The sequence below is a fragment of the Sceloporus occidentalis genome, unplaced genomic scaffold (assembly GCF_023333645.1).
Source record: "Sceloporus occidentalis isolate IW3139 unplaced genomic scaffold, rSceOcc1.0.p SCAF_10, whole genome shotgun sequence".
Classification (NCBI taxonomy): domain Eukaryota; kingdom Metazoa; phylum Chordata; class Lepidosauria; order Squamata; family Phrynosomatidae; genus Sceloporus; species Sceloporus occidentalis.
The window spans coordinates 14,933,827-14,961,428 of record NW_028316990.1 but is presented as its reverse complement, the minus strand read 5'-3'; the positions used below and the strand labels follow the sequence as shown (position 1 = coordinate 14,961,428).

At 39.8% G+C, this 27,602-nt stretch overlaps 2 protein-coding genes across 3 annotated transcripts in view; one reads left to right on the top strand and one right to left on the bottom strand.

Moving 5' to 3' along the window:
• Window positions 1-548: 548 nt before the first annotated feature.
• On the top strand, window positions 549-10,164 carry LOC149305971 (CKLF-like MARVEL transmembrane domain-containing protein 3). Its single transcript, XM_089539528.1, has 5 exons — window positions 549-1,154; window positions 5,523-5,678; window positions 8,081-8,176; window positions 9,264-9,384; window positions 9,977-10,164. Exons 1-5 carry the CDS (start codon window positions 1,023-1,025, stop codon window positions 10,003-10,005), a joined length of 534 nt encoding a protein of 177 aa, XP_089395654.1. The 5' UTR covers window positions 549-1,022; the 3' UTR covers window positions 10,006-10,164.
• A 734-nt stretch (window positions 10,165-10,898) lies between these two features.
• The window catches only part of CMTM4 (CKLF like MARVEL transmembrane domain containing 4), a 29,141-nt gene continuing 12,437 nt past the window's right edge, over window positions 10,899-27,602 (bottom strand). Inside the window, exons 3-6 of one of the 2 annotated variants that reach the window (XR_016282432.1) lie at window positions 23,712-23,810; window positions 20,629-22,639; window positions 13,030-13,109; window positions 10,899-10,949 (exon numbers count right to left, since the gene is read on the bottom strand). Coding sequence is in view for 1 of the 2 variants with exons in the window: in XM_089539527.1 (XP_089395653.1) it covers window positions 22,466-22,639; window positions 23,712-23,810 (273 nt within the window). In the remaining variant the exon portion in view is untranslated. Of the gene's footprint in view, window positions 10,950-13,029; window positions 13,110-20,358; window positions 22,640-23,711; window positions 23,811-27,602 lie in introns of those variants that run through there. The other variant, XM_089539527.1, reaches the window with a different exon arrangement.

Below are 27,602 nucleotides of genomic sequence, written 5' to 3'. Positions count from 1 at the left end.
GAACTTAACCATAGAGTTGGTTGGTAATGCTTCTTTCAGTGGAAATGACACCAGAAACCCTGTCAATGACAAGCACTTCAATGTTAATCTGTTGATGGAGCTCATGTCTCACCCAAGACTCTGTGGCCTGACTGTTCTCATGGACATTGTTCAAAGACTCGTCTTCTTCATCATCATTTCTTCCTCCTCCTCCCCCTCCTCTTCACCTTCTGCTTGCTTGACCACTTCTTTCTCCTCTTCTTTGTATTCCCCTCCTTTTTTTCTTCCTGTTCCTTCTCTCCTTCGTCTGTCTTTCTCCTTTTCTTTTTCATTTCCTTCCTCTCCTTTTCTTCTTTTTCACCTCCTCATCTTCCTCCTCTTCCTTCTATTCCTCCCCCTCTTCTTTCTTCACCTCTTCTTCCTCCTCCCCTTTCTTCTTCTTCCTACTTTTCCTCTTCTTCCTCCTCCCCCGCCTCCTCCTCTTCATTCTCTTGTTCTTCTCCCTCTGCCTCTTCTTATTCCTCCTCCCCTTCCTCCCCCTTTTCTACTTCTCCCTCTTCCCTCCTCCACCTCTTCTTCCTCTTCTTTTACTTCTTCCTCTTCTCTTCTTCCTCCTCCACCTTCTTCATTTCCTCCTCCTCTCCATCCTCTTCCTCACCTTTTCTTCTTCTCCTCCTGTTCTTCTCCCTCTGCCTCTTCTTCCTCCTCCTCTTCTACTCTCTCCTCCTCCTCCTCCTTTACTTCTTCCTTCTCTCTTCTTCCTACTTCTTTCTCTTCTTCCTCCTCCTCTTTTATTTCTTCCTTCCCTCTTTCCTTCCTCTTCTCTTTTCCTCCTCTACTTCTCCTTCTCCTTCCTCTCCTTCCCGTGGGGCTCCTGAGTCCGGGCAGAAGGCAAGAGCAGGAGACCCAAGGCTGCTGCCCAGCCCCTTCCCTTCCTTCCCTCCCTGCCTGCCTCCCGCCTCTCTTCCTTCCTGCCCAGTTTCCGCAGAGCCAGGATTTCCGCTTCCCTCCCTGGAAAGAGAGCCAGAGTCTTCTCTGCCAGGATGGAGCCCCGCGAAGGGACCCAAGGGCTGCCTCCTGATGCTGCTTCTCCTGCTCCGGGGCCCGGGCTGCTCTTGCTGCCGCTGCGGGAGTTCCTGGGCTGCAGAAAGGGGCGCCTCCTCCTGGCTCAGGCGGTAAGAGGGAGGGAGAGGGCCGGCAGGGCAGCGCCACTCCATTAGGAGTAGTAGAGTAGGAGTAGGACTAGTAGGAGTAGGACTACTAGTAGTAGAACTAGAAGTAGTAGTCCTACTAGTCCGAGTAGTAGGACTACTACTACTAGTAGGACTAGTAGTAGTAGTAGTAGTAGAAGGACCTGCCAGGAGTGTGTGTGTGTGTGTGTGTGTGTGTGTGTATATATATGGAGGAGAGAGACTAAATAAGAAACTAAGGCTGCATCCACACTGGAGAAATAACCTGGTTTGGCACCGCATTAATTCTTTGGCTCAAAGGCTATGGAATTCTGGGAGTTGGAGTTTGTTGTGGGCTCCACAACAAACTGCAACTCCCAGAATTCCATAGCCTTTGAGCCAGACAAAGCGTTAAAGCGGTGCCAAACTGGGTTATTTCTCCAGTGTGGATGCAGGCTGAAACAGACTGCAGTAATAACCCACTCTGAGACCGCTTCAACTGCCCTGGCTCCATGCTAGGGAATCCTGGGAACTCTAGTTCTGTGAGCCATTGAGCCTTCTCTGTCTGGTGTCACAATATACTACAGTTCCCAGGATTCCCTAGCACTGAGCCAGGGCAGTTAAAGCGGTCTCAAACTGGATTACTTCTGCAGTGTGTTTTGGATTCCTTGAGTTTGGTTCTTGGCCGCATCCAGACTGGAGAAATAAAACAGCTTGGCGCCGCTTTAACTTCTGCAGCTCCGTGCTTTGGAATTCTGGGAATTGCAGTTTGTTGAGGGCATTTAAAGCGGTCCCAAAGTGGATTATTTCTGCTGTGTGTTTGGGACCTGAGCCTGCCAGAGAGCAATGGTGCCCTGACAAACTACCATTCCCAGAATTCCATAGCGCTGAACCATGATTACAAAATCAGAGCTAAAAAAAACACTCATAGAAATATAAATTAATGCTTCTTAGTCCTGGCCAAAATGGAGGGCCTTTTGGAATCATTCCTCCTGGACAAATGGTCTAAATGTAGGACACATTTGGGACAAGGAGGACGCCTGGTCACACCACGTCTTTTTGGATAAATTGATTCTGCGCAAGCGCGAACCTGGTACGGATCGGAATCAATTTAAATTTGCCCTTTGGCCAGCTGGAGCGGGTCCATTTTTAATCGATTCCTTCGTCAATGTGAACCACAAGTGGGTTATTTTATTTTATTTCACAACAAGATAATCCGATCGGGTCAAATGTAGTGAGAACCATGCTCCGCTGCCGATCCGATCCATCGATTCGGATCGCAAAGCGGTATATTTGTAATGGGGAACGCGGCCCTTGTCAAGAAAATCCTGTGACAGGTCTGCCTTAGAGTCGCCATAAGTCAAAAATTACTTGAAGGCACACAGCAACACGAGTAAAAGAAGAAGAGATTACTAAACCAAATGTATTGTATTTGGAGACATCATAAGATGATGTGACTCACTGGAAAGACAATAATCCTGGGAAAAGCAGAAGGTCATTGTCCTTTGAGCTCAGAGAAGTGGAAAAGGGCACATAGACCTTTTTGGCACCTTAAAGCAAATGTGGGTCTTATAGACTGAAATAGGCTGAAGGGACAAGTCACTGATCTGTGGATCCCTTAATAATACTCTGGGCACTACCCCATTGTATATAATGGGACTTGAGCATCCACGCTTGATGGTATCCACAGGAGTCCTGGCACCAAAAGCTGCAGGAGCATGGGGCGAACACAGAACTAAATGAGCAGAGCATAGTGCTCCACTTGCTTAATGTATGATTTCAATCTCTGTCCCTTCCTGTTTCGATATTTGTAGACTTTACCAGACTTTCTTGCTTCTCCCACATTAATATTTCTATTGCTCAATGCCCAGGCACCCACCCATTCCCTTATTTCAGCAAATATGGAGTCTGTTGTGCTGGAGGCACAATGAACACACACTACAAACACAGTTTTAGAGATCTACCATGTTCCCCAGAGCTTGGAAAAGCTGTTGGGAGGTCTTTGTGGAGGGATTTTGAACTACCGTACAAATTCCAGAATCTCTTAACTATACTGGCTGAGAGAAATCTGGGACATGTAGTTTAGAAAGGTAGTAACTGCTCCACACTCAGCTTCCACCTCATAGATTTCATGACTGTTTGAACCAAGGTCCCACAATCTTCCTTGAAAATGAGGGGTTCTAATAGGGAAAGGCATACCATAGATTAAGGCACTTAAGTTTTATTTGTTTAATATATGGAGCCAGTTTTGGGGCGTATTGATGAGACTAAGGACCAAATGTAGTGTAGTTTTTATTTAAAACATTATTTTAAAGAGCTGCTTTTTGTTTTGATTTTTGAGTTTATTTTAGTGTGCTACTGCAATATGAATGGGGAAAAATATCTGGACAGATATTTCTTTTGACCCTGACAGATAGGGTTTTTAATTGGAAATTATATAATGCAATCAACAGTTTCACAAGAAGATACTATGCAGAGGTTGCGAAACATGCAGCTTGGAATGTGCTCTGTGTAAAATACAGGTAATTATTAGATTGATCTCTGTAAAAGTCATGATACTATTGTACATAAAGCCATTTAGTTTGTAGTTGGATAAGAAAAGCACATAGTCGTGTTTGCCAGAGAGCTTCAGGACATGAAGCAATTAATAATATAGTTCAGTTGTTGTATTAATAAACCTGCTCAAACAGTTTCTCCACAACAAATCCTATGATGTATCCCAGAAGAGGAAACTGGAAGCATCTGCTTTCCTGATATAAACAAACCATTGTTTGCTGGCAAAGGCTACATCCCCACTTCAGAAATAATCCAGTTTGGCACCATTTTAACGGCTATGGCTCAATGCTACAGAATTCTGGAAAGTGCAGTTTGTTGTAATACTGACAGAGATGGCTAAATGTCTCCCAAAACTACAGTTCCCAGAATCCCATAGCATTGAGTCATGGCAGTTAAAATGGTGTCAAATTGGATTATTTCTGCAGTTCAGATGCAGCCAAAGACAAACTCTGGTTGAAGTATGGCTTCTGGTCATGCTTCTCCCATGGCTGCAAATACTTGCCATAGCCTTATGGTACTCCGAGATTTGACATTTTCTTCAATCGACAGATCCTTTGCCATGCACCAAGAAATGACTGAATAAAACTCTTCTATTTCAGGGACCCAGATTTTCATAATTTTGTTGCACTTTCCCTATTGATTCAAGTTTGTTTGTACCCTTTATTTTTTGGAATATCAAGTCATTGTTCTTTGTCGTTCACATCACAAGCTTCAAGAGTGCATAGAGATCCAAGGCGAGACGTGTTTCTTGGGAGATACAAAGTGGATTATTTTCTTCATGTTGTTGTGTGCCAACTTCCAGTTTACAGTGACCGTAAGACAAATCTGTTATTAGGTTTTCTTGGCAAGATATTGCCTTTGCTTTCCTTTCAGACTGAGAGAATATGACTTACTAAGGTCACCCTTGGATTCCTGGCCAAGTGAGGAATTGAACCCTGGTCTCCAGAATCGTAGTCCAAACTCAAATCATTAACACCATGCAGGCTGTTGGAGAAATGCAAATCCCAGGCATGCATTTTCCGTTCTTTGCACATCTAACACATTTTGACAACGAAATTAGGCTCACACAACCTCAGAGACATTAATCTGCTGATTCTAATTTTTGCAGAAGAGAAATCGCTTCCAGAGTCTAAATAAAGCGTATTGCATAACTATTTCCAAAGAAACAAGACATACTACAGCTCTTGTTTCATGGAAGGAAGTATTAGCTGATTTGCACTGGTTGCTCTGAAAGATTTCCTGAATTTTAAAAAGGAGGGTTTTCTTTCCTCTCCAAAGTTTCCTTCTTTGGAACAATCAAACAGAATTAAAAGCGAACCAGCCCTTTTGCTTCCAATTGTCTCTCATAAGGTTTACTCATAAGGATGCTCCACTTTGTTTAATGTGCCAACTCTCTACATAAGTATCTTTAGGGTGGCAGCTTTATTTATTTGGTTATTTAAAATATTCCCAGAATCCTTTCTCCAGTGGATTTTAGGGATTTATGAGAGAGGCAAGGCACTTATCCTCCACAACTTTTGGAGGGGCACAAATTGCCCAGCCTTGTGAAGAGCCAATGTGGTACAGTGGTTAGAGCACTGGAGACTTAGGGGATCAAAACATTATTTGTCACTGAACTTGGTGGATATGACTTTAGGTTTGTCCATTTCTCTCACCCGGATTGACCTTACAGTGTTGTTGTGAAGATAAAAAAGGAGGAACAGAACCTTAGGATTGTTGCAAGAACGGCAGGTCAGAAATGTAACTAAAACTGAACTATAGTCCGACTGCTGTACTCTGTCTTTATAGCTAACTGGCAGTGTTCTTTGTCTTGCGCAGGTGCTATCTTTTATCATCTTCATCTGCTATATTGCCTCATCTGCCGCAGCTTTCTTGATGGTCCCCTTGTTAACCTTCCTATTGGCTCTCTGCTTTTTCTTTGCGTACTCCTTGAAGCTGAATGAGAAGTTCAAAGCAATCTACTGGGTTTTGGCGGTAAGTAGGCCAAGCAGAGGCTTTGAAGGTGTGTGTTTGTGAGGGCTGCCAGATTGGATCCAGGATGGGGATCCTTTCACTTTAATCCCCTAACAGATCTTGGAACAGAAGAAGGCATTGTAAAGTTCTGTCAAGCCACAGAGCTCCGTGTCCTTTCTTCCTTGCTAAACTCCAACTTTCAGGTCTCCTCCCAACATGCCCAGAGCCTCAGTGGGATGGAGGCAGGGAGAGAGGTGTGCGGAGGAGCTTATTTTGTTATATTCTTGCCATTGGATGCTCTACTACACCACCATCCCTGCCTCCATCAGTGAGGCAATAGCCAAGCAGAAAGGAGATGACTTTGGCTGAAAATTGTCTCTTCAAAGTGACTGAGGACTTGATGCTTTGTGTTATCTTACCCTGCTCCAACTCTCCATCTGGCATCCCCAGGGAGAGGGATTTCTAGTGTCTTTCGAGATGCTTTGGGTTCCTTCTTGGGAAAAAGGTGTGATATAAATTTAACAAATAAATCAAGCTCCCTCCCTGCCTCTCTCAGCTGAAAGAGCTAAAGGTGGAAAGGGAGGTGTGTTTAATGATGGGAGTACCCATCCTTTGCAAGAAGCTTGTAGTAAGGGCTAAAGGGAAGCTGGGTTTCCTTTCAGGGCCTACTTTGCCAATGGACAGACAGACGTTCCCCGTTTCCTGACCACTTTAGTACAGTGGGGCCTTGGTATCTGCTGAGGTTTGGTGTAAGGACCCGTCACCCCCCAAGATCAACTCTCATTAAATACAATGACTTAGTAAAATGGTATCCCTTATATAAAATGGTAAAATCAAGGTTTGCATGATCACTGAATTCTGGGAGTTGTAGTCAAAAACAAAAAGGGAAGGGAAGGAAAAAATAACTTCTCTGGGTTCTCTTCCAGAGAGCTCACCTCACTTTGCAGCTGAGCTTGAAATCTTGAAAACCCTAAGAGCACACGTTTGAGGAGGAAGAGAGGAAAGAAAGGGGGAATCAATTTACACGAAACACTAATTTTTCTGCATGAAATGTTGGTCTTGCCTGCAAGAATCATATTGTACTGCTTGTATTCTTCATGTCCTCTGATGTTGGGTTTCAACCTCCAAATTGTTGATCATTGGTTTGGTTGGTTAAAAACTGTGGGTGTTATACATACAAAGAACATATGAAGCTGCCTCATACTGAGCCACTTGGTCCACGTTCTCTGCTTTTGTCAACTGTCTGACAAAGACAAAGTAAAATGTAGTGTTATAAATGTGAAGCGTGAATGGTCCTTAGTTTAAAAGCCTACCAGATGCAGCTACTGGTTGTTCCTCCAACTGACCACTAGATGCGGCTGTGTTCCCAAATAAATACCGTGTTTGGCAAAGGAAGCTTGGAAGAATGGAAAAAGAAGAAAAGGAAGAGAAAACTGTACTGAGTTTAGTTCCACCCTTATAGTTCATTATTTCCCATCAGCCCTCTAATTTTACTGAGTACTGAAGGATGTAATGGCATAAACAGATAGATATGTAGTTATCACTGTTCGCTGTTGTGCTAGTCATTCCCATCAGAAACATCTGAGACTGGGTTGCTCCCAAATGTATTAAAAACAGTTCACTTTTCTTCCTGAATTTTGTAACATATCTAAAAGAAGCCTGATGCCAGAAATGGGAGTTACACTAATATTAAATGTCTTAATAAGCAGCTTAGACAGAATCTCACACACTGAGAAAATCTTTCAGCCAGAACTTGGAAAAATTACTTTTTAGACTGCGGCTCCTCCTTGTCAGCACGATTTGTTGGACGAATAGTCTTAAAAAGTAACTTTTCCAGGAGACAAAATGACTGTAGCGGGAGTGCACTGGGTAGAAACTGAGAGGATTTGAAAAGACAAGTTTAAAGATCTTTGGAGAGCAATCTACGCCATTGGTAGACTTTCCAGCCTTTCTCTGAGAAATCCTTGGCCTTGAGTTGAAGCATAAATTTGCAGAGAGGGAAGGAGTAGTTTTCAGGGAAGCAGCAAGGTTGTAAGGAGCATGGAGAGGGGAAGAGAGAGAATTCAGAGCTGGGTGAGCATGATAATGGCAGTGGGAGATTGGTGACTAATTTGCACAAGCAACAGTCAGGGCCAACAGCTTTTCCTCTTGCCTCTGGACTCTCCTCATAGCCAAAGATAGACTGTGTGCTTTTATCATTTTAATATGGGATGATGGGATGTGCTGTGATGCATTAGTGGTGAGATTTGCTGCCAACATTCTTTCAGATGCTTAACAAGGAAATGTGGCGGGGGGAGGCTGGATTTACTAAGCCTGTGAGCTGATCCAGCATGACTCTTAGGTTCATACACTTAGTGTGTTAACTTACCATTGTATGCTGTTTGTAGCTTCCTTCCTAACGTCCAAAACTCTTTGTCTTGCAGGATTTCTTATGTGGTATCATTGCTGCAATTATCTATTTTGCCATATCCATTGCTGCAGTCTCGAAATATTCTGACACGGCATCCAAAGCTGCAGGAGTAAGCTAATCTTTTTAGACTGGTTCCAATCTAGAGCTTTAGAGCAAGAATTAGGAACTTCTGCCTCCCATAGATGTTTTTGGGCTCAATTCCCACTAGTCTTACCCTAGGCAGCCAAATAATTAAGAGAGTTGTAGTCTAACAGATTAGGACAGAAGTAGACAACTGTGGAAAGATAGAGGGATGCATTAGTTCCACAGAAAAATCTTTTTTGCCCCAAATTCCCTCTCGGGGACATGAGGGCATTTTCACCATGTTTAGGGGGGGCTTCCTAGACTATTTTAGACCAAGGACAGGGCTTCTTTAAACAACAGAAGTGAGTAGAAGTCACTTTCTGTCCATTTTGTTTCAAAAAGGGCCTCTCTTGGGTCAAAACTGGCTCAAGGTGGGCCCCAGATATAATGTAAATCTTCTCCATGCACCAGAGAAGGCATTTTGGAGGCACTGAAAGACACACACCCCTAGAAGGGCACAAAAATGGCCCTGAGGTTCAAAGGCCATACCCCTGATGTAGGAGGTTCCTCCTTCCTCATATTAAAACAAAGAGTTTTTATTGAATTTAGATTTATTGTGTTCAACTTTTTGGTTTATGTGCAAGGGCTTTCAGAGTGCTTGAATTTGCATTTAAATACAGGGTAGAAAAGTCAAAGGCAGAGTGGCCAGTGCCAGAAGAGGAAAAATGCTAAAAAGCTAACTGTCCTCTTTTTTATATGTTTTTTTTCCAATACCCTTCATACTCAGGGCAGAAAGAAACCTTAATGCAGAGAACCAGAAACTGGCAGATTCAGGACTCTTGAGTTGTTAATTCTTAAAAAGTCTTGAGTCTGAATCCTGTATATTCAGCCATGTTAGGGTTTAGTGTTGGCACTTCTTTTTCCCCCTCAAAGATTCCTCATCTTTAACAGCTGGGTGACAGGAATGTCATAACATTTGGGTGCGCATTTTATTTCAGTGGGGTTTCAACAAGAATTTGCCAAAATGTTCACATGTCTTCATATCTAGGATAGAAAGAGTTGCAGATATTTAAAATGGAAGAAAAACTTACACATTCTTCCTTCCATCCATCCATCTATCTTTTTGTTCTTAGGTATTTGGCTTTATTGCCACAATCATCTATTGTGTTTACGTTTACTTTACCTTCAATGACCTGACAACATATCTCAAACAAGGTGATTCTTCAGATGCTCCTGAGCCAGGTAAATCAGAAGGTAGGTACAAACCAGATTTGCTTTGTTGTAAAAGCTGCAGGTACAGGGCAATTGACCCACACCCGTGTGCGGCCTTTGTTTGTAATAGATGAGACAACAATCCTCTTGGGTTTTGCCACTGTGAATTGAGAAAATGCTGAATCTTCTGCCTTAGACATAATTTATTCCAACATGAGTGTTCTGTGGGGGCTTTTTGTGATACATTTCTAATTCTGATTTTAAAGAGCTTGGGAAGTAGGTGGTGAGGAAAGGCAGCAAGAAAGAGAAACGCTGTGTAGTTTGTGTTTCCCTGCATAAACCTGCATGAAGTGTTGGTTAGTGCATTAATGGCTCTTGGTGTGAATGCACTCTTACTGAGGGCTGCTTGTACTGAAGCCCACAGTGTCCTATTAATCATAGGAATGGGAGTTCTAGAGGCCACTGGAGCTGACAAAGCCCCAGCATAAAATCAAAATGTCCAATTCCAGGTAGTACTTATGTAGCTCTATTCTGGGCTGACCTCAGTTCCCAAACTGATTTGAAAGACAGCCCCACATACAGTGCACTGCAAGTGTCTAAATGTTGTAAATTCATGGTTTTTTTTCCTTTTCAGATGATGATTCAGATTCAGATTCAGACTGAAGCACAGTGCCTCAACTGACTGCAGAACTGCCATGGAGAGAGACCAAGGGGCACATCCTTTCATTTTAGTCTTTGAAATCTTTTATGTGAATACTTCCTTCTATGCAAGATTGTACAGAACATTGCCAAACCAGTACCAAAGACCTCTGGGGAACTTTGACCCACTCTTGAATCTATTTTCATCATTTTATATCACAGTTTACCATGTAGACAAACCACTTTTAAGACTGAACCTTTTACAAATAGACTCATTATATACAAGAAGAGCTTGTCAGGGATAGTGACTGTTTCTGGAAAGATAGTGACCCTTTCCTAGTAGCAGGCATGGCCTTACCTACCATTTTGGCACAGAACTCTTGACTGATCTAGGGTACTTGTATTGTGAGGAAATCACACTACAAATGTTTAGAAAGGAATTTATCTCAGGACTGCAATAGAGATGAAACTCACTCATGCTTGCTGCAATCCCTTTGCTTATTAGCTTCCTCCACTTCCACCCGATTAGTTCAAGACAACTTCAACTTACGGTTACCCTATGAATGAGAGACCTCTAAGAGCCCCTCTGGTCTTTGAGAGCATTGCTCAGGTAATTCGAGCCTAGGACCATGGCTTCCAATGGAAGAGAATATAGAGGAAAGGGGCTAAAGTGAGGTGTGATTTTCTTCAAGATTAAAAATGGGCAAGCTCTGGGGACCAAACCTGCTCTGCCTTTCCCCCTTCCCCATGAGCAATGATAGCAGTCTTGTAACATCTTGAAAACGTAGGTTTTTTTGAACTCCAGCACACATTATATGATGCATCTGATGAAGTGAAACGGAGTCCACAAAGGCTTAAGTCATATCATAGAATCACAGAGCTGGAGAAGACTTCATGGGCCATTGACTCCAACCCCTGCTCAGTGCAACATCTCCAGCTAAAGCATCCCCAGGAGTTAAGCCTGAAACCTACAAAAAAGAATTGTAATGTCAAAAAATTCTCCAAAGAAAGGGGTGTTAAAAGTCCATCAGTATGAGTTCTACAGTGTTTTTGAGTTTTACAGTCTCTTGGTGGTATTAGTAAAAGGCAGCCATTATCACAAGTAACCTTACAGTTGCCAGTTTAGAGAGAGCAGAGATGTGGCTGTGCCTCCAGTATTTTAATTTCCTTTTAAACTCATGAATGTATTATATAATTTGTAGTCATTTTGAGGGGATTTCAGGACTTTTAAAATTACTTTGTCATTTCTTTTATTCTTTGTGCATATGTACACATTTATTATATTCACAAGGAACCTAAATCCTGTTGGTTAGTCCCAAATGACTAGAATTGCATAGGGAATCTTTTTCATATTTTTAAAGCAATTATGTAAAGGTTAATCTGTGAAAAGAAACTATGACTTAATGTCTGGAATCCTGTTAGTGACGTTGTTGTGCCCTTGTGACATGCACAGGCATAATGTCACACTGTGGCTGCATATGTCTCTCTGTGGTAATTGTGAAAGGTTGTGCCTCCATTTGCAGGGACCCTTGCTGGCGTAACCTACTTCTCTGCCACTGGGCTGCCTCCAATGGCCATTTCATGGGCAAAGGAGTGAGGCTGTATTGGGCTGTGGTTCTACAATTAGATGTATGAAGAAAAGATCTGTCTCAGATTCCTGGGAGGACCATGTTGTCTCCATGCATCCAGATGCTGAAACACAGCCAGACACTGCCTGGCTGTCCCCAGCCATCTCCATAACTGAATGGCCATGACAAGGATGGCCTGGCAGCAGAGAAGGGAGTTGCACCGGTAGAGGAGTGGTTCTCAGCCAATGTATTCTTACATTTGCCATATATGCCAGTCTATAGTGTCTGAAATTAGTTGAGAAGCCATTAAAGCCAAAAACCCTATTTCTGTGATTACTGCTAGCAGGTTTCTAGCAGTCCGTGAAGGTGCTTTTCAGGAATGGCTGAACTTGAACAATGCCATTTTACAAAACGCCCTGAAAATTGGTTTCTGAGCTGGGCAACTGGACGTCTTGCCATAAACAAAGGCACAAGCCTTTTGGAAACTCCAATGAGTGTTTTATATTACTGCCTCTTTTTTAAGACTTTGAATGTGATTTTATATTATTCTAATCTATGTGCCTTCAGTTAGAATTTTAACATATGTATTTACAAACCATACTGGAATAAACTCCTTTGGTAATGAGATTAAATGAGTAACTTTTACTTCAGACTTGTTTAACTCTCCATGTCTATTACTTCTGCAGTAAAACAGCTGAAAAGAAAACTGATGGTGTACCCTATGTGGGATATTTGCCTGCAGCATCAAAGTGATTCTGGTTGTCACTTGGCTGTCACAAAGAATGGTACTTCAGTAGGGGATATTTCTCTCAGCAGGGACTATTTAGTAAAATTACTCCATGAAACCATTAATGTTAGGTTATGTCCATTTCCTAATCTGCAGGGTTCACAACAAGGGATTTTTCTCCTCAGTTGGAAATACCAGTGGTAATATTTTTTAGACATAAACATTATGTTGAAAGGTGGCTTGTCAACTACCAAAAAACAAATGTCTGCCTCATGTGAAAATGGTTTTCTGGCTCTGTTTGGGTATTCTGGAGGATGCTAAACACTTAACACTCACAAACACTCCTGCCGTCATAGGGGGGAAAGCATTTATTCCCTGCAATATACTGGAATTCTCATGGGATCAAGAAATATCCATGAAGTTACTCTGTGCACCTTTTTAATTCATGTGGATAAGGGTTAAATGCCTCCTTTTCCAAAGCCTATCCTTCAGAGACAGGGACAGTTTTCTCTTCCCTTTGAATGGTCTATGTAGTTGTTTAACCACATTTTGCTGTATAAATTGTGATGTTTATATACCTTAATGAAGCCACTGGTATGCTTAGGATTAAATGTGCTGGATTAAAAAACTTAGATGTGTGCAGGAAAATTACACAGGGCCAAAAACTACAAACACTTGGACCCAAAGCATCCATGGATTTATTAATGCCATCACAGGAACCATCACAGAAGAGAGAAATGGGAAAATATGTACCTCATTCTGAGCGTAGCATCCAATTCAATTTAAGATTTTGAAGAATGACCACTTCTCTCATTATGGACTGTTGCATTCTCCTGAATTTCAAAAATGAAGCAATAGGCATAAATGAAGCAACGGGTATTGTTCTATTTTATTGGTCACTATCTTGTATCGTAAAAATCCTGAACCATGCTAGAAGAAACACTACAAATCATTCAGAGGTAGAGAAAAATTATCTGTCATTAACACACATACAAAGTCAAAATTAGACAATTTGTTTTACTCCTATCCATTTATTAAACAAAATCTTTACAATGATTTCCTTACAAGATTAGTGTTCAGAAAAACCTATGATTTTCCTTACATACAAAAATACAGATTTTTAAAAACACTATGAAAAACAGACATGTACCATGAGAATTTTGTAGAGTTCGATTTCGTAGTGTATCAAAAAGAACAGGAAACATCAGAACTGATCAAAAGAATAGCTGTATTAACCTGTGAAACTCTCCCCTCCCGATTGTGCTAATATACAAAGCAAAACTGATAAAAGTACACCGTGTAAGAATAAATTTAAATACAATATATTTAAATATATTTTAAAAAGGCAACTTTTCCAAGCCCTGGAAAGAAAAGGGAGTCTCCTCCGCCTTCAAAAATCCCTTGCCTTTCTTTTCCCTTTACTCCCTTTTCATGTTTTGGGAACTCTAAGTAGTTATTCAGATGCATTTAACATGACCATCATTGCTGAACTCTATCAGTAAGAAGTGGGGGCAAACTGTTACTTCTCTGAAGATGGTTTTTGCAAGAACTCATCACATATTCCTCAGTCAAAGATGTTGAGAACTAATGGTTGAAACTGAGAATTAATAGATTGACTGGTTACACTGATTGATTTGATTATAAATTAAGTTTATAAATAATTCAATGGCTGTTTTATTGACTAGATTAATTCATTGTCTAGTTGTATGAGTGATAGGATAACAAAGGAACGGTGATTAATTCAGAAGGTGATGAATGGTCGCTACATTTGATTCTGCTTGAATTTAAAGGACTGATGGGCTGTAACTGTTGATTGAACACTTAGACCATTGATTAATATTAGGAAAAACTGATTGACTGATTGATTTTCTGATCATTTTCTGACTAGTTTGAGAAACCAGCAGATTAACAAAGGATTGGTTGACAAATTTATCAAGGGTTAATTTTGAGAGTGATCAACTGGAACAAAGTGCTAGTAGATTGGCTGACTTTAGGTAATTTAAGTGTATGGTTATTGTTTAATTCATCTATGGAGGTTATCAATTAATTGTTGACTGTTTTATTATCAACTGATTACTAGCTAACTCGAGAATACTTTCTTCTTAAATTAACTGCTTCTACACATTGGTAATAAATAACTTTTTGAGAATTAGTTAAGAGAAAAGATTGAGTTCACTTGTATTGTAAATCCAAGATGGAAACAAGGAATCAATCTTTTAAACAACAGTCTCAAGGAAAGAGAAGACCTTCATTAGTCCAACCAAAGTTTGTGGAATCCAATCAACCTCTATTGAAGAAAATAAGAAAAATAATTAGACAAGAGACGTCAGACTTGAAGGCGGAAATTAGGAAGGAGATTAAAACAGAATTGCAAGAAATAATCTGTAGGAGAGAGAGGATAATGTTAAAGATCTGGAAGCATCTGATGATATCGCTTGCTAACCCTTCATATGATATCGAGACGCTCCTGAAGATAATAAATGATTACAGTAAGGTCTCAGGGTTTATTATCAACAAGAACAAAAGAAAGGTATTAACCATGAATTTGACAGAACGAGAAAAAAAGGAGTTTGTGAGTAAATCAAGTTTTCAAATACAAAAGATGGTTAAATACTTAGGAATATATATCTCTACAGATAATAATAAATTATTCAAAAATAATTATGAAAGAGTTTGGAAAGATATTAAATTGGATATGAAAAGATGGGGGAAGACCGGTCTATCTTGGGTGGGCAAAATATCTGCTATAAAAAGGAATCTGCTCCCCAAAGTTCTCTTTTTATTTCAAAATTTATAAATTATTAAAAATGATGTACCTTTCAGGAAATGAGATAAAGATATTTCTCTTTTTCTCTGGTCAGGGAAAAAGCCACGAGTTAAAATGAAACTGCTACAAGACGAAATAAATAGAGGAGGCACGGCTCTACCGAACGTGAGGTTGTACTATTACGCTTGCAGTCTATATTGAATTCTAGACTGGATGCAAACTAAAAAGAAAAGCCAGCTTGAAGGGTTTGAAAACCGTTTCGGATGGCATGCCTACCTTGGCTACAGAAAGGGTCTGGTTCATAAAGATTTTCATAACCATGAAATGAAATGGGCACTTCTGAGAGTTTGGAAAAAGACTAGGAAGAAATGGAATGAGTCAATTCCGGGATGGATCTCAATTAATGAAGTTTTTTTAACAACAAACCTTTGTGTAATGAAAGAAGACAGAAAAAAGCCTTCAAGTGAGCTCTAGAAGGTGTAAAATGCTTTTGTTACTTGACGTGGTTGTTAGTTTTGAATTTTAAAAATGGTTGAAACGTGTTGCTTTTCCGTGTGCAGTGTAGCAACCTATCCCTATTCTTTCCATGTTATTTCTAGCTCTGGCACCAAATTTTCTGTTAAAGAATTAACGTCAAGGAATACATCTGTTTTGTTAACTGAGGTATATCAGGTGATGTCCAAGCCACCAAATTGGTGGTCCCCAAGCCATCTGGTGCTGCTCCCTGGAGAGATTCCAGAACAGAATGAACCAATTGTAGTTAATGGGCACAAATATGGTACCAATCCTGGCACAGTGAGGAAAAGAGCTGCTTGAGAAGCACTGGGCTGTATCACAAAACTGAGCAGCCCAGGGATCTTTTAAAATAGCATTTTCGGGCCTGGTGCAGCCAACAGTATCTCCAGGTTTTTGCAAGTCACACTGAAGACTCTGGAATGCAGAAAGCGATACCAGTTTAGCCAACAAAGCTAACAACTGGAGTGTAAACTCTGGGCAGCAGTTGCATCACCCTGAAGATGGGTTTGGTTCATATAAAGGTATGAGGTTTGTGTAGAGGTGCTGCGATTTGCTATTTAAACTGATCCATCTATGTGTCAGACTGTACACTAAAGGCCCCAGTCGAGAGCCAGTTTAACTGAAGGTAACACCAATGTAAACCCAGGCTGCAACTGGAAAAACTCTACAATTGTAACATGCTAACCTTTCCAAGCATTATCCCAGTTAAGTCCCAAGAATTCAATTTTTATTCAGATAGAGCTTGTTATGTGCTATAGGCACATGACTGGTAACCACAGTTATTTGGAAGTAAAAGCACATGACTGTAACCACAAAACTTGCATCCAAGAATGTTTAGTACTGTGGGGTCATATTTTTTGGATTCTCTAGCCCTCTCATGTACTCAGAATGGATATATGAGTTATTTTATACTACCCAGCAAATCTAGACAGAATGACTGAGGGCATATTGATTCTACCAAAAAGGAAAACTGGATGCATTCTACTTAACTCAAGAGTTGGCCAGTAAAAAAAAACTAGCTCTGGATCAACTAAAATAGTATTTATATTGGGAGAGAGGATTTTCTGAGCTCCTTGTCATTTACACTGAGCATTAAGCAAGACATTATTATCTACTTTCTGATATTAAGATGCACTGTATTTTGTATATTATAAATCAGTCCAAATTTTGACTTCCAATATACATAAGAAGGAGACTTGATGGCTAACAAATGCTAACTTGATGAAAAAACAATGCAAATTTAAAAAAAAACAGGCATCCCATGATTAACTGAGAAAACAATTTTGGTCACAAGTTTGGTTTGTGAAACAAGCCTCTTGGAGTGCAATGTTAAGAAAGAAATCACACTAAAGGGACACATGTGGAGAAAAACCCAGTGGGTTTCCCTGTCCAAGTAGGGATTCGAACCCTAGTCTCCCTAATCCACTACACCATGCCATCTCTCAATTCCATGTTCTTACATTCTTATTATTTATATCCTCTTTGCAATTTAGGCATAAATCCCATGATTGGTCCTGGATTAGTGCACATCCAATGAAATTCACCATCCAACAACTAATTCAATAGGCCTACTCTTGTTGGGAGTAACTAACACAATTCCAGCCTATATATTATATTATATTAGTTGTGTACTTTCGCATCTTCTGCAGTACCAGTTAACAGAGGAAAACTAGAGAAAAAATTATTACTATTACTTGGAACCTTCACTTTCAATTTCACCAGCTCCCAGAGACAGTCCTTAAAAAATCAGAGGCACAGAAATGTAACCTTAGCGTATATTTGAAACGGCTTTAACTGGAAGCAGAAAGACCCAGTCATCCAGTATTGCCCCTGCCTTGAAGGTAGTGCCTTCTAGGCAGTCCTGGAAAGTAGGCATTGCTTCCTTGCTGCCAGTTTCAATTTCGTCCCACCAAAACCCCAAGAAACCTATTTTGTTTTCTATGCAAATCCGGTAGGATCTTTATCTAAGAGGGCTTATAATTACTGCTAAGAGCACTGGAATCATGTCAGGGCAATGGAATTATACTTCTCTTATTCTACTTCAAAAATAGAGTCCTGAGGATTCTATTAAGGCTGGTGTTTTAACAGATTTTTAACTAATTAATAGTTACAAAAACAGTGCTAGTGTGGAGGATCTTTATTTGACTGAGACATAGCTATGCCACACACACAGACACACACACACACACACACACACAAAGGCACCCTAGGTAAAACTGGGTCTTGTTTGACAACACGTATGAAAAAGTATAACAAGTGCCAACTCCTCCAATTCAATATGGGACAATACAGTGAGTAATAAATATACAATTTACCATTTCATTATTGTATTATAACAGCTACATACACTTCAATATATACAAATAGGTTCTGTCCACGATAATGCAGAAGAGAAAAAATTGTCCACAGAAGACAACTTAAGTGCATCATTTATTCCAGGTTGAGTAAGTCTATGGGAGATACCAGAAAGTCAATAAAACCAGTAACAAATCAAGGCATGCACTCCCCCATGCGACCTGCAGTTTTCTTCACCCAAAGGTGCACTAACAACAGAGCAAGAGTGCCTTAAGCATCCATGACATCAACAAGGAAGTACATTCATGGCCTACATAGAAATAAAGGACAAAGACGGAACTTAACAAAAATGAAAACCAAAGCCGGGATGATATAGTCAGGAGAGATCTGGCCACAGAAATGTCAGACTTTGTCAAGTTTGATTAAAATGCTGAAACATGGAGTCTATCAAACCCCATAAAAGAAGGCTTCGCTGGCAAGACATATATGAGATGAGCTTCCCCCTAACTTGCAACGGATGTCTACTCAAAAGCTGAACTCAGGTAAATGACCACATAAGTGAAGACTAAAACGAATAGATGGCTTGTTGGCAGAGCTACAACTCCTGTCTCATGCATGGATGGGTTCAAACAGACCAGGGAAGAAACATGGAAGACTTTCAAGTCCAAAGAAAGAAATTACTGTAGATGTCATCAATCATGACAGTAAATGAGGTAAAACACAGTAATTCCTGTCATATTAAAAGCCACTCCTTCTCGGTCCCATCAAGACACACTTAAGAGGCCAAACTAAGCAAGGGGGAAAAACCTTGAACATTCTCTTCCCTTCAAGGTTAATTTCAAGAATCTACAGATCTTGTATTGCATCTTTGAATCTTAGGGGCAATGCAGATCGGCCAAATGGAATGATCTATGATCACTCTGGTCACAATTGCTCCAGGACCACAGAGATCCCGAAGCTAGCCACTGCCAGAGTCCTGAATGGGCTACCGGCAGGAGTGGGGTTTTGATGCTCCTTTCTGGGCCACATTAACTGGTCACAGAGCGGCTTCTGCCTGCTGCACCATGCCCCAAAGGCGCTTTATTTGACCCGTCTGCTTCGGGCCCATGAGAAACATTAAAATACTATAATCCCAGACATTTCTTTCAAAGTAACCTTGGTTATTAATAACAAGACTCCAGAGTTAAGAGCTGAGAGTTGCACGTAATAAAAATTATCCGATAAAACTATCTACAGATTATATTTCCTCCAAGCGAAGTATTTCTGTGCTGCTCCATCCATATACATTAAGCTACTAAAGAAGTATTCCATAAAATTATCAGCAGGTGACCAAAAAACAAAACAGATCCTTACCTTTTTGTTTTCCACTTTGAGATTATTTGTACAACTGCAGGAACCAGCTCTAGCTACAGCAACCCTAATCTGCATGCTGTTTTGGGTTCTTATGCTTTCAGAATTGGCTACAAAACAAAATCTGGCAACACTGAAATACACACTGTGTATTTTTTCTAAAAAAAACATGGGGAAGGAATTAATTATCCCTGAAAACACAGTCCAGTATTACACGAATCAAGGTTGCTGTGCCAAACTATGTTTTTAAAACATAGTTTGCTATGTATTATTGGGATGGTGGCAAAATGTGCTTTGGCTGCTATTAAGATAAGCATGTCTTTTCGCCCTTCCCCTGACAGAGGCCAGTGATCAGGCACAAGGCACCAAGACCTCTCCACCTAAGCAGCAACAATAAAACAAAGACACCATCAAAACAACAACACATTCTCTTGAGTTTAGTATCTCTAGCAATGAATATGACAACATCCATTGTACATGTAGAATTCAATTGTTAGCCTAGAATATCAGAATCCATAGAATCTGCCACATGTTTATATTTTGTTTGTGTTAAGGTTTATATTTATTTATGTTGAGGTATGACTATTTTCTGATTTGAACTTGGTGAGGTGATATGGTCAGGGTTAAACTGTCAAGACACTGTCTGCTGAAACAATTTAACTGTTACAATACAGGTGGGAGATGGGGGACTCTTAGAAGGTTGTAATGGGATTGGGCTGAAGTATAGGGGCAAAAGTTTATTGGTTTAACTGTCTTTATTATGTTGTGAGGGGGTGGATTTTTAGTTCTGACCAGGATGTAATACTGATAGTTGCTGTTTCTGACGTCTGCAATAAAAGCCTAGTTTCACCTACAAAGCTTGATTGACTGAGCATTGGAAATCAGAACTGTTGGTTCAGACTATCAGTATGAAAAGGGATCCTGCAGCACCTTTGAGACTAACTGTGCGAAAGAAGTTATAGCATGAGCTTTTGTAGACTCAGGGCCCAAACACAGGCCAAAATAAAGCTGCTTCGTGTCACTTTGGAGGTATGCTGTTTAAATGATGCATGCATCCTAAGAGGCTGGAAGACAAGCCAAAACTACGCTCCAGTCCTAAGGACTGAAGCACAGCTTTGGCACAACTTCTGGCCTCTTAAGATGCATATGTCATTTAAATAGTATACAGAGTGACCCTAAGCAGCTTTATTTTGGCCTGTCTGTTCAGGCCCTCAGTCTACTTCTTCAGATGCACTGTACATGCAGTTAAGTCAGCCACTCACTTACTGAATGCTGGTACAATGTGCAGCTTACAACAAAATAAAATGTTAAATTAGGTATTTGTTGTTGTGTGCCTTCATCTAATTTCTGATTTATGGTGACCCTAAGGCAAACCTATCATTAAGGTTTTCTTGGTAAGATTTATTCAGGAGGTTTGTCATTACCTTCCTCTAAGGCTGAGAGAATGCAGTTCACCTGGCAGGATTCAATGGTCCAGCAGGGGCTTGAACGCTGGTCTCCTGGAATCCTAGGGCATTCAACATTCAAATCATGCCAACTCTAAATTAGTGACAGCACAGATCAATTGGGTTTCTGGACTACCTTTTAAAAAGCATAGTCAATGCCTCAGGAATGTTACGGACTGTACACAATCTGTCTTTTAAAAATATCTTGCCTATGGACTCTTTGCCAAGAATCTTCAATTTCTTCAATACATTATCCAAATTCATTTTTAAACATACATTATCACGTTGCCATAGATTCAATATAACAGGACCTATTCTATAAGATCTGTACTGAGGACAAGAGTTCCCTCCAACCATTAGAGGCCCCAATTCTAACAACTGATTGTAAGCAAGAAGCAAAATCATGCAAAAAACTATTCAGTATTGCCAATCCCATCTAACACAGTTCACAACCATCCCACAATTAGAGACATTCAACCAATATTCACTATTCTACCTTCCGACTTTCCTCGAAGGCTGGTCTGCTCCACCATCACTTGGGAAACGCTCCTGAGATTTTGGGGGGAATGGATAGCAAATTTTACTGACTTTACATAATAATCTTGTGGTTGACCTAAGGCAAGACAAATGATGCAAAGGAGATCCCAATTACTGGCTCCAAATTTCCTACTCTGAGAATGTATTATTTTCCCCATGAAATCTTGCTGGGAAATGTAATATAACTGGAGTTATATGGAATAGTATGTAAACTAAATAGACCACATAAATACTACTCTGTCCACGTCCATGCCAAAACAAGTCTTCATCTCTGGACAATTATTTAAACAGTTCACAGATTCACTTTCATGCCTAAAAAGGTATTATTTAGTTACCTTTAGTTAAATTAGTCAAACCAGTGTAATCTAGATACACAAATTAAATTAATTTGGCCAACTGAATTGTTCAGAAAACAAATTAAACTATCATGGTAATTTTCCCATTTCAGAATCAGTGCAGTACTGTTTCTGATACTAAGCAAATGTTCCTTAAATCTGAACACAATGAAGCTTTCCAAAGACTGAATATAAAAGAGAAAATGTTTCATTTTGTATGTGTTTTGATAAACAGAGAGGCTCAATGCCAACTCTGCATTACTCTCTTATAAATTAGAAAAAGACATTAAAGTAGTGGATACAAAAAATAAATCTTAGTTTATACCTAGCTGTGGTTACAAATGGAGTGAACTTTGTGCTTCGTTTAAAAATTATTTAGCTAACATTTCATAACCCTCCAACTAAAAGTCTGACATAGTTGTTTGTGGCAGATATGTAGGAGTGTGAGAACTAAACTTATTTGACAAACCTTGTTAGGGAAGTATATGCAATTGTGTAGCCAAGTATCTGGTTTGTTATTGCTATCTGTCTCACCAATACATTATATCTATTGTTGGAAGCTATCTGTTTCAAAAGCAGAACCACTTGCCAGTTTTAATTCTGATGTTTCTTGTGGATGGTTGAAATGTAAACTGAATACCAAGTCTCTCTTTCTGGGTCTGTTAAGTCAGGAAAACACTGCGACCAAGACAGTTCTTCATTGCAATGTATCTTTCTCTTCCTCCTCCTTTATAGAAAAGTATCTTCATTTGAAAAGGTCAGTGTTTAGAGCCTTCATTTCAATTGCTTCTCAATCCTTCTCCCCTTCATTGTACATGCGGGTGCCCTTGGCTACCACATGCTCCTCCTTCATTTCCTAAAAAAGTGAACATTATTATTTTAAAAGGTCTGCAGGCTTCTATTTTGTTTCCTTCTTAAGCGATATCACACTTTGCATGATATTTTCACCCATCGAGACGTTGAATCTCTGGGCGATGATCTACTTCTCTGGATTCTGTCCGAGCGCGCATATAATCGCTGGTTTGTCGCGTGTTTTGCTGTAGGTTGTTACTTCTCCAATTTTTAACTGCTAAGACTAAATTCACAGCATAGGCTGCAGTTGCCAGGAAACCAAATATCTATAAAGAAAATAGATTTTAAAAAAACCGAATAAAGCTTCACATATAAGAAAATAGGAATTTACAAGTTTTATACAGAAACAGCGCAGCTGTATTGCTACTTTTAATCCTGCTATCACCCTTGTAGAACTGTATTTGTCATACAAGATACACTCATGCCTTTTAAAGGTCATCTAAATACAGACTTTACAGGCTGATAATAATGCTGAGAGTCACAACTAGAACATGTTAGCTCTAGTTCTCTGCTTCTTATGGCATAAACCAGATCTTCAGAGTTATTCTAAGAATGGCTCTAAAAATCTGCCTCAAAACATTAGCAGCCAATTGTTAGTGGATTAACGCTCCAGAATGATTTAATTAGAAAGACTGATAGTTGAGCAAAGAACACTAATATTGCAGAAGAGGCCTCCTGAAATAGGAAATTTCATTTTTATCAACTCCATGGTCTTTTGGCTTTTTTTATTTCTATATTTATTTGCAAATATACGAGCATCACTTATATTGAAAAGTATCAATGTTGTACATCAATAAACCATAAAATATTATAGTAATACACAAATTAACATGCAGTTAGGAGGTCCAATAAACAGATGTCAGGTAAGACTAAACAAGGAAGGCTCACTGGATAATGACTCACTGGATTATGAATATGGTACTTAAAAGAATTAAAGGCAACACATGAACAGTTTTCCAAGAAAATCCCATTAATAATATTATATAATTACCACCAGCTCATTAATATTAACAGAATATTCTCAAGAATGACCTAAACCAATGGATGGGGAGCTAGCTATGGAAAGTGGGCAAATATGGTGATTTTGATATAATACCCTTATGTCACTTGCAACTCCACGATTCAACACTTGTCAAGTATTAGCTGGCCTAGCATGTTGCAACAATAGGCAAAGCACAATGAGTGCATGGTCAGTTCACTGACTGCAAATAGGAGTAGTCTTCATCTCCCTTAAGAGAGTGAAAGAGTAAGTTTACAGAATGAGAAACAAACAACGTGCAATGATGACAACACGGATTACACTTTGATTTTCCTTCAAAAGAATGAAAATTCTCTTACCACAGCTGCAATTTCTGCTCCTTTTTTATGGTTTAGAGCTGCAAGTACTACAGATGCAATGAAAAAGAAGAAAGTGCAGAGTCCAGTATTGACCAAATCCTATTAAAACAGAATTAGAGAAGTTACTTCACAATGCCAATGTCAACCAGGTGTATAAAGCAGAAGAATGTTCAGTTTACACACAATGAGTTCTGTGTGCAGGAGAAACAACTACACAGAACACACTAACAGATAAATTCTGCACTACTTTGAACAGAAATACCATTTACTAGTTTTTCAGCAATGATTTTTGTAACTTTTAAAAAAGAGAACACCTTCTTCCATTCCAAATGATGAACCTCTGGGCAACATGTCTACTCAACCCAAACCAGCCTTTGCTCCTCCAGCCACAAAAATGTTATACGGCCTAGCTATGGACTATATATAGATTTCTTTTTGATTGCTTGCTCACTGGAATCCAGAAGGTTACTCATATGCTTACCACATGCATCTATTGTATTATATAATATAAGACATCTGTAATATATATTGAGTCTATTTGAGTAAGAAGTTCAGATTCTGTACTCACATGTATGCACACATTCTCCACGCAATAGAGGAGAACTGCTGTGACTTTAGAATTCTTAGGAATTAATGTTCAGAAATATAGTTTGTGTTCCTAAAGGCATTGCCAAATTTGTTGGCAATGGTGTTCATGTATCTGTGTGCATGCTATAGAAAATATATGTGTAGATCATTATGACTTTGAATGCTTCACATTATTATTTTTGTACTGGCAAGTCAATAAAGTTCTAAACAAATCTCCTTTATATCTGTAACGCCACAGAAATGTAGTAATGCCCACAGCAATATGTTAAAGGCATGGTTTGTAATGTTGCAAACTTGGAAGCATTTAGACTTTATTGCTAAGCAACAGTTAAGTCCATGAAAAAGATAAAGACATTTTCCAACTATGCTTTCACCTCCATCACCAGAAAAAATATTTGTATTAAACTGGTGTAGGATGAAACATATCCTAAGAGAGCTGTACAAATGAAACATTTCACTGAAATTAATAATGACAGCATTTACATGTTTTAAAAGCATACACAGATGGCACATTAGCCATCAGGGTCAAGAACATCACATTATATAAAATGCAAAACCCTACACAAAATGTACATGGGGTCCAATTGACTCTGATGCCATTACCACACATGTAACATAATTGTAACATCTTCACAAATAGAAAGGTGCAACAATCATTCATTATTAATTACTTTTCTAACTGACTTTGCAAACATCACACATGTATAGAAACTCCGGCTCAATCCCCCTATTTCACAACAACTTGGCTCGGACAGACAAAATTATTGCGTCAAGGCTACTATTGCTGAGATATTATATAATTGTACTGAGCACAAAGATGATGCCTCCTCTTTCTGGTGTTAACAGTAGAAGGCAATACCAGTGAAAAAGTCAGCATCATGGTTTCAGTTTATCAACTGTGGTTTACCCTAAATTATGAGCTGCTGAAATGCCCTTTATACACGTGAGCATCATAAACACATGATCCTATATCCAACTGCTAGTGTCAACTAGATTAGAGCCCCCACCAGCAGGGGTTTGGGCCCGCCCTAACATGGGAATCCATCAACCAGCAGTAATTTTACCACACTGGTACCCTGTTAATGCTTAGCCTTTTAATGCCCTTGGAGATCAGGAGTTCAGGAACAAAAGAGCGAGAAAAGTGTTTGTAAATCAACGCTCTCCAATCATTTATGAAAACATTCAACCGCAGATAGATGCCTTGCTAATAAAGTGTCCCTTTTCCATGTCCTCCCACTCAAACTTCTCCAGACATCTAATTCCCCTCACACAGCTCCACCTGGACTTCTCTTCCCTTCTTCCTCTCAGCTATCTTACTCCTCCAGGCCAGGCAGGTTGCCCTGAGGGGTTTCCTACCCCCATAATGTTGTCCTCCCCTTGTTGCTTTCCACCTTCTCCAACGCCTCCCCCATTCCTCTCTGGGGCTTCTGTCAGTCCTTGCTTTCCCTTGCTCCAGGCCACCTGGGCTGTCACATGCTCTGATCTGGTCCTATCTGCCTGTCCCTCATTCCTTACCCACCCTCCTCCTTTTTGAGCTGGTAAAGGGCTGCCTTTGGCGGCCATGGCTCAACCCCAGGATGGCTTCTGTGCACTCCAGGGGCTTGCGTTGTCAAAATGCCACACCCCTGGAGCAGCTTGATGCCATCCTCATATAGCTGGCTGGGCATCTTCTGGGCATCTTGGGAGCATGCAGCATCTAAAAAGTCACCCAGATGAATTACCTTTTAAATATCCATGCTGGCCCCCCACCTTGGTAACATACGTCATACAGCCCTTCATTATCCAGTCTATAGGAATTAGAAACCTCTTTTAGGGAATGGCAAAGCAGCCAACTGGTGAAAACTAAAATAAGCTGTAGAATTTAATTGGAACCAAAGCTTATTAAATCTCTGCTGCAGAAGTTTGTCTAATCTAATATCAAGTTTCAGCGCTAAATGCTAAAACAGGGTTAATCTTAAAGCATACTTAGGGCACCTGAGCCACCACCAACATCCAGCGTACCCTTAGAAAAAAATTAACTCTTAAATCTCTTATTGAGAAATAAGCACAGGGCAAAAAATATTTTAGATCACCTAGAATCCACCTTGGGTCCCATATGAGCTTCTACATTTGGTTACAAGTCTTTGCCATATCCAATAGCTTCATCTTCTTCACCATCTTCCTTCCTATCCCTTCTTTCTTCTGTCTTTGTTGCTACTCATGATTTCCTCATGCATACCATCTCTATGTTTTAATCTAAAAGGCTACTGGAATTTAAAGTAAGAGATATAAAAAAAATCCCTCCTAAGGGTTGTTCGACAGTGGAACACACTCCTTCAGAGTGTAGTGGAGCCTCCTTCCTTAGAGGTCTTTAAACACAGGCTGGATGGCCTTCTGTCAGGGATTCTTTGATTGAGATTTCCTGCATGGCAGGGGGTTGGACTAGATGGCCCTTGTGGTCTCTTCCAACTCTAGGATTCTATGATTCTAACAAAGTATATAAACAAATGGCTTCTTCTTTCTTGATAAATGTGAAGAAAAACATCTTTTCAGTCTTCATGCCACATATCAGCTGAAGGAGGCTACAGGTCTAGAAAGAAGCCACTTATTTTATATGATTTCATATAATCCTGACATCTGAAAATAAAGTATTTAATTACACTAGTACATTACTTTTGTTTTTGCTACCAGGGCACTTATACAGTCGGCCCTTCTTATACATGGATTTTTTATACACGGATTTAAGCATACACGGTTTGAAAATGTTCCAAAAAAGTATAAATTTACCTTGATGTTCCATTTTTTATTAGGGACACCATTTTGCTATGTCATTATATTTAATGGGACTTGAGCATACACGGATTTTGTTATACACGGGGGATCTTGGAACCAAACCCCAGCGTATAACAAGGATCCACTGTATTACAATACCTCTCAGCTCAAAGCAAAGCAGCTCAATTTAATTTTTAGGCACAGTGAAGGTGAAATGCCAAAACTTTCCATTACAAGATGGAGGCCAGAAATGGTGGAGGGAAGGAACAAAGGCTAAGCTGATCTTGCAGTTTGCAAAATATAATTTAAAATTCAGAATAAGCACACTGATTTTCTTATATGGCTGGCAATTATGGGTCTTGTGTTTATGTTAGACATAAGCCAAGAGCCAAGCAGATTTAGCCAAAGCCAGAATATAATGGCACATCATAATAAGATTTCCTCTTGAAAATATTCTTATATTTCTACACACAAAACCATATGAAGTCTTGTTTTAAAAAAGCAAGGAAATAAGGTCTAAATGAAACAAAGAGATAAGAAAGAAATTTTATT

What these genes read in the sequence shown, in the direction of transcription:
- LOC149305971 (XM_089539528.1), top strand. Translation starts at nt 1,023, where the DNA reads ATGGAGCCCCGCGAAGGGACCCAAGGGCTGCCTCCTGATGCTGCTTCT. An exon ending in CAATCTACTGGGTTTTGGCG is followed by an intron (nt 5,679 to 8,080) that starts GTAAGTAGGCCA and finishes TTTGTCTTGCAG; the next exon opens with GATTTCTTATGTGGTATCAT. An exon ending in TGAGCCAGGTAAATCAGAAG is followed by an intron (nt 9,385 to 9,976) that starts GTAGGTACAAAC and finishes TTTCCTTTTCAG; the next exon opens with ATGATGATTCAGATTCAGAT.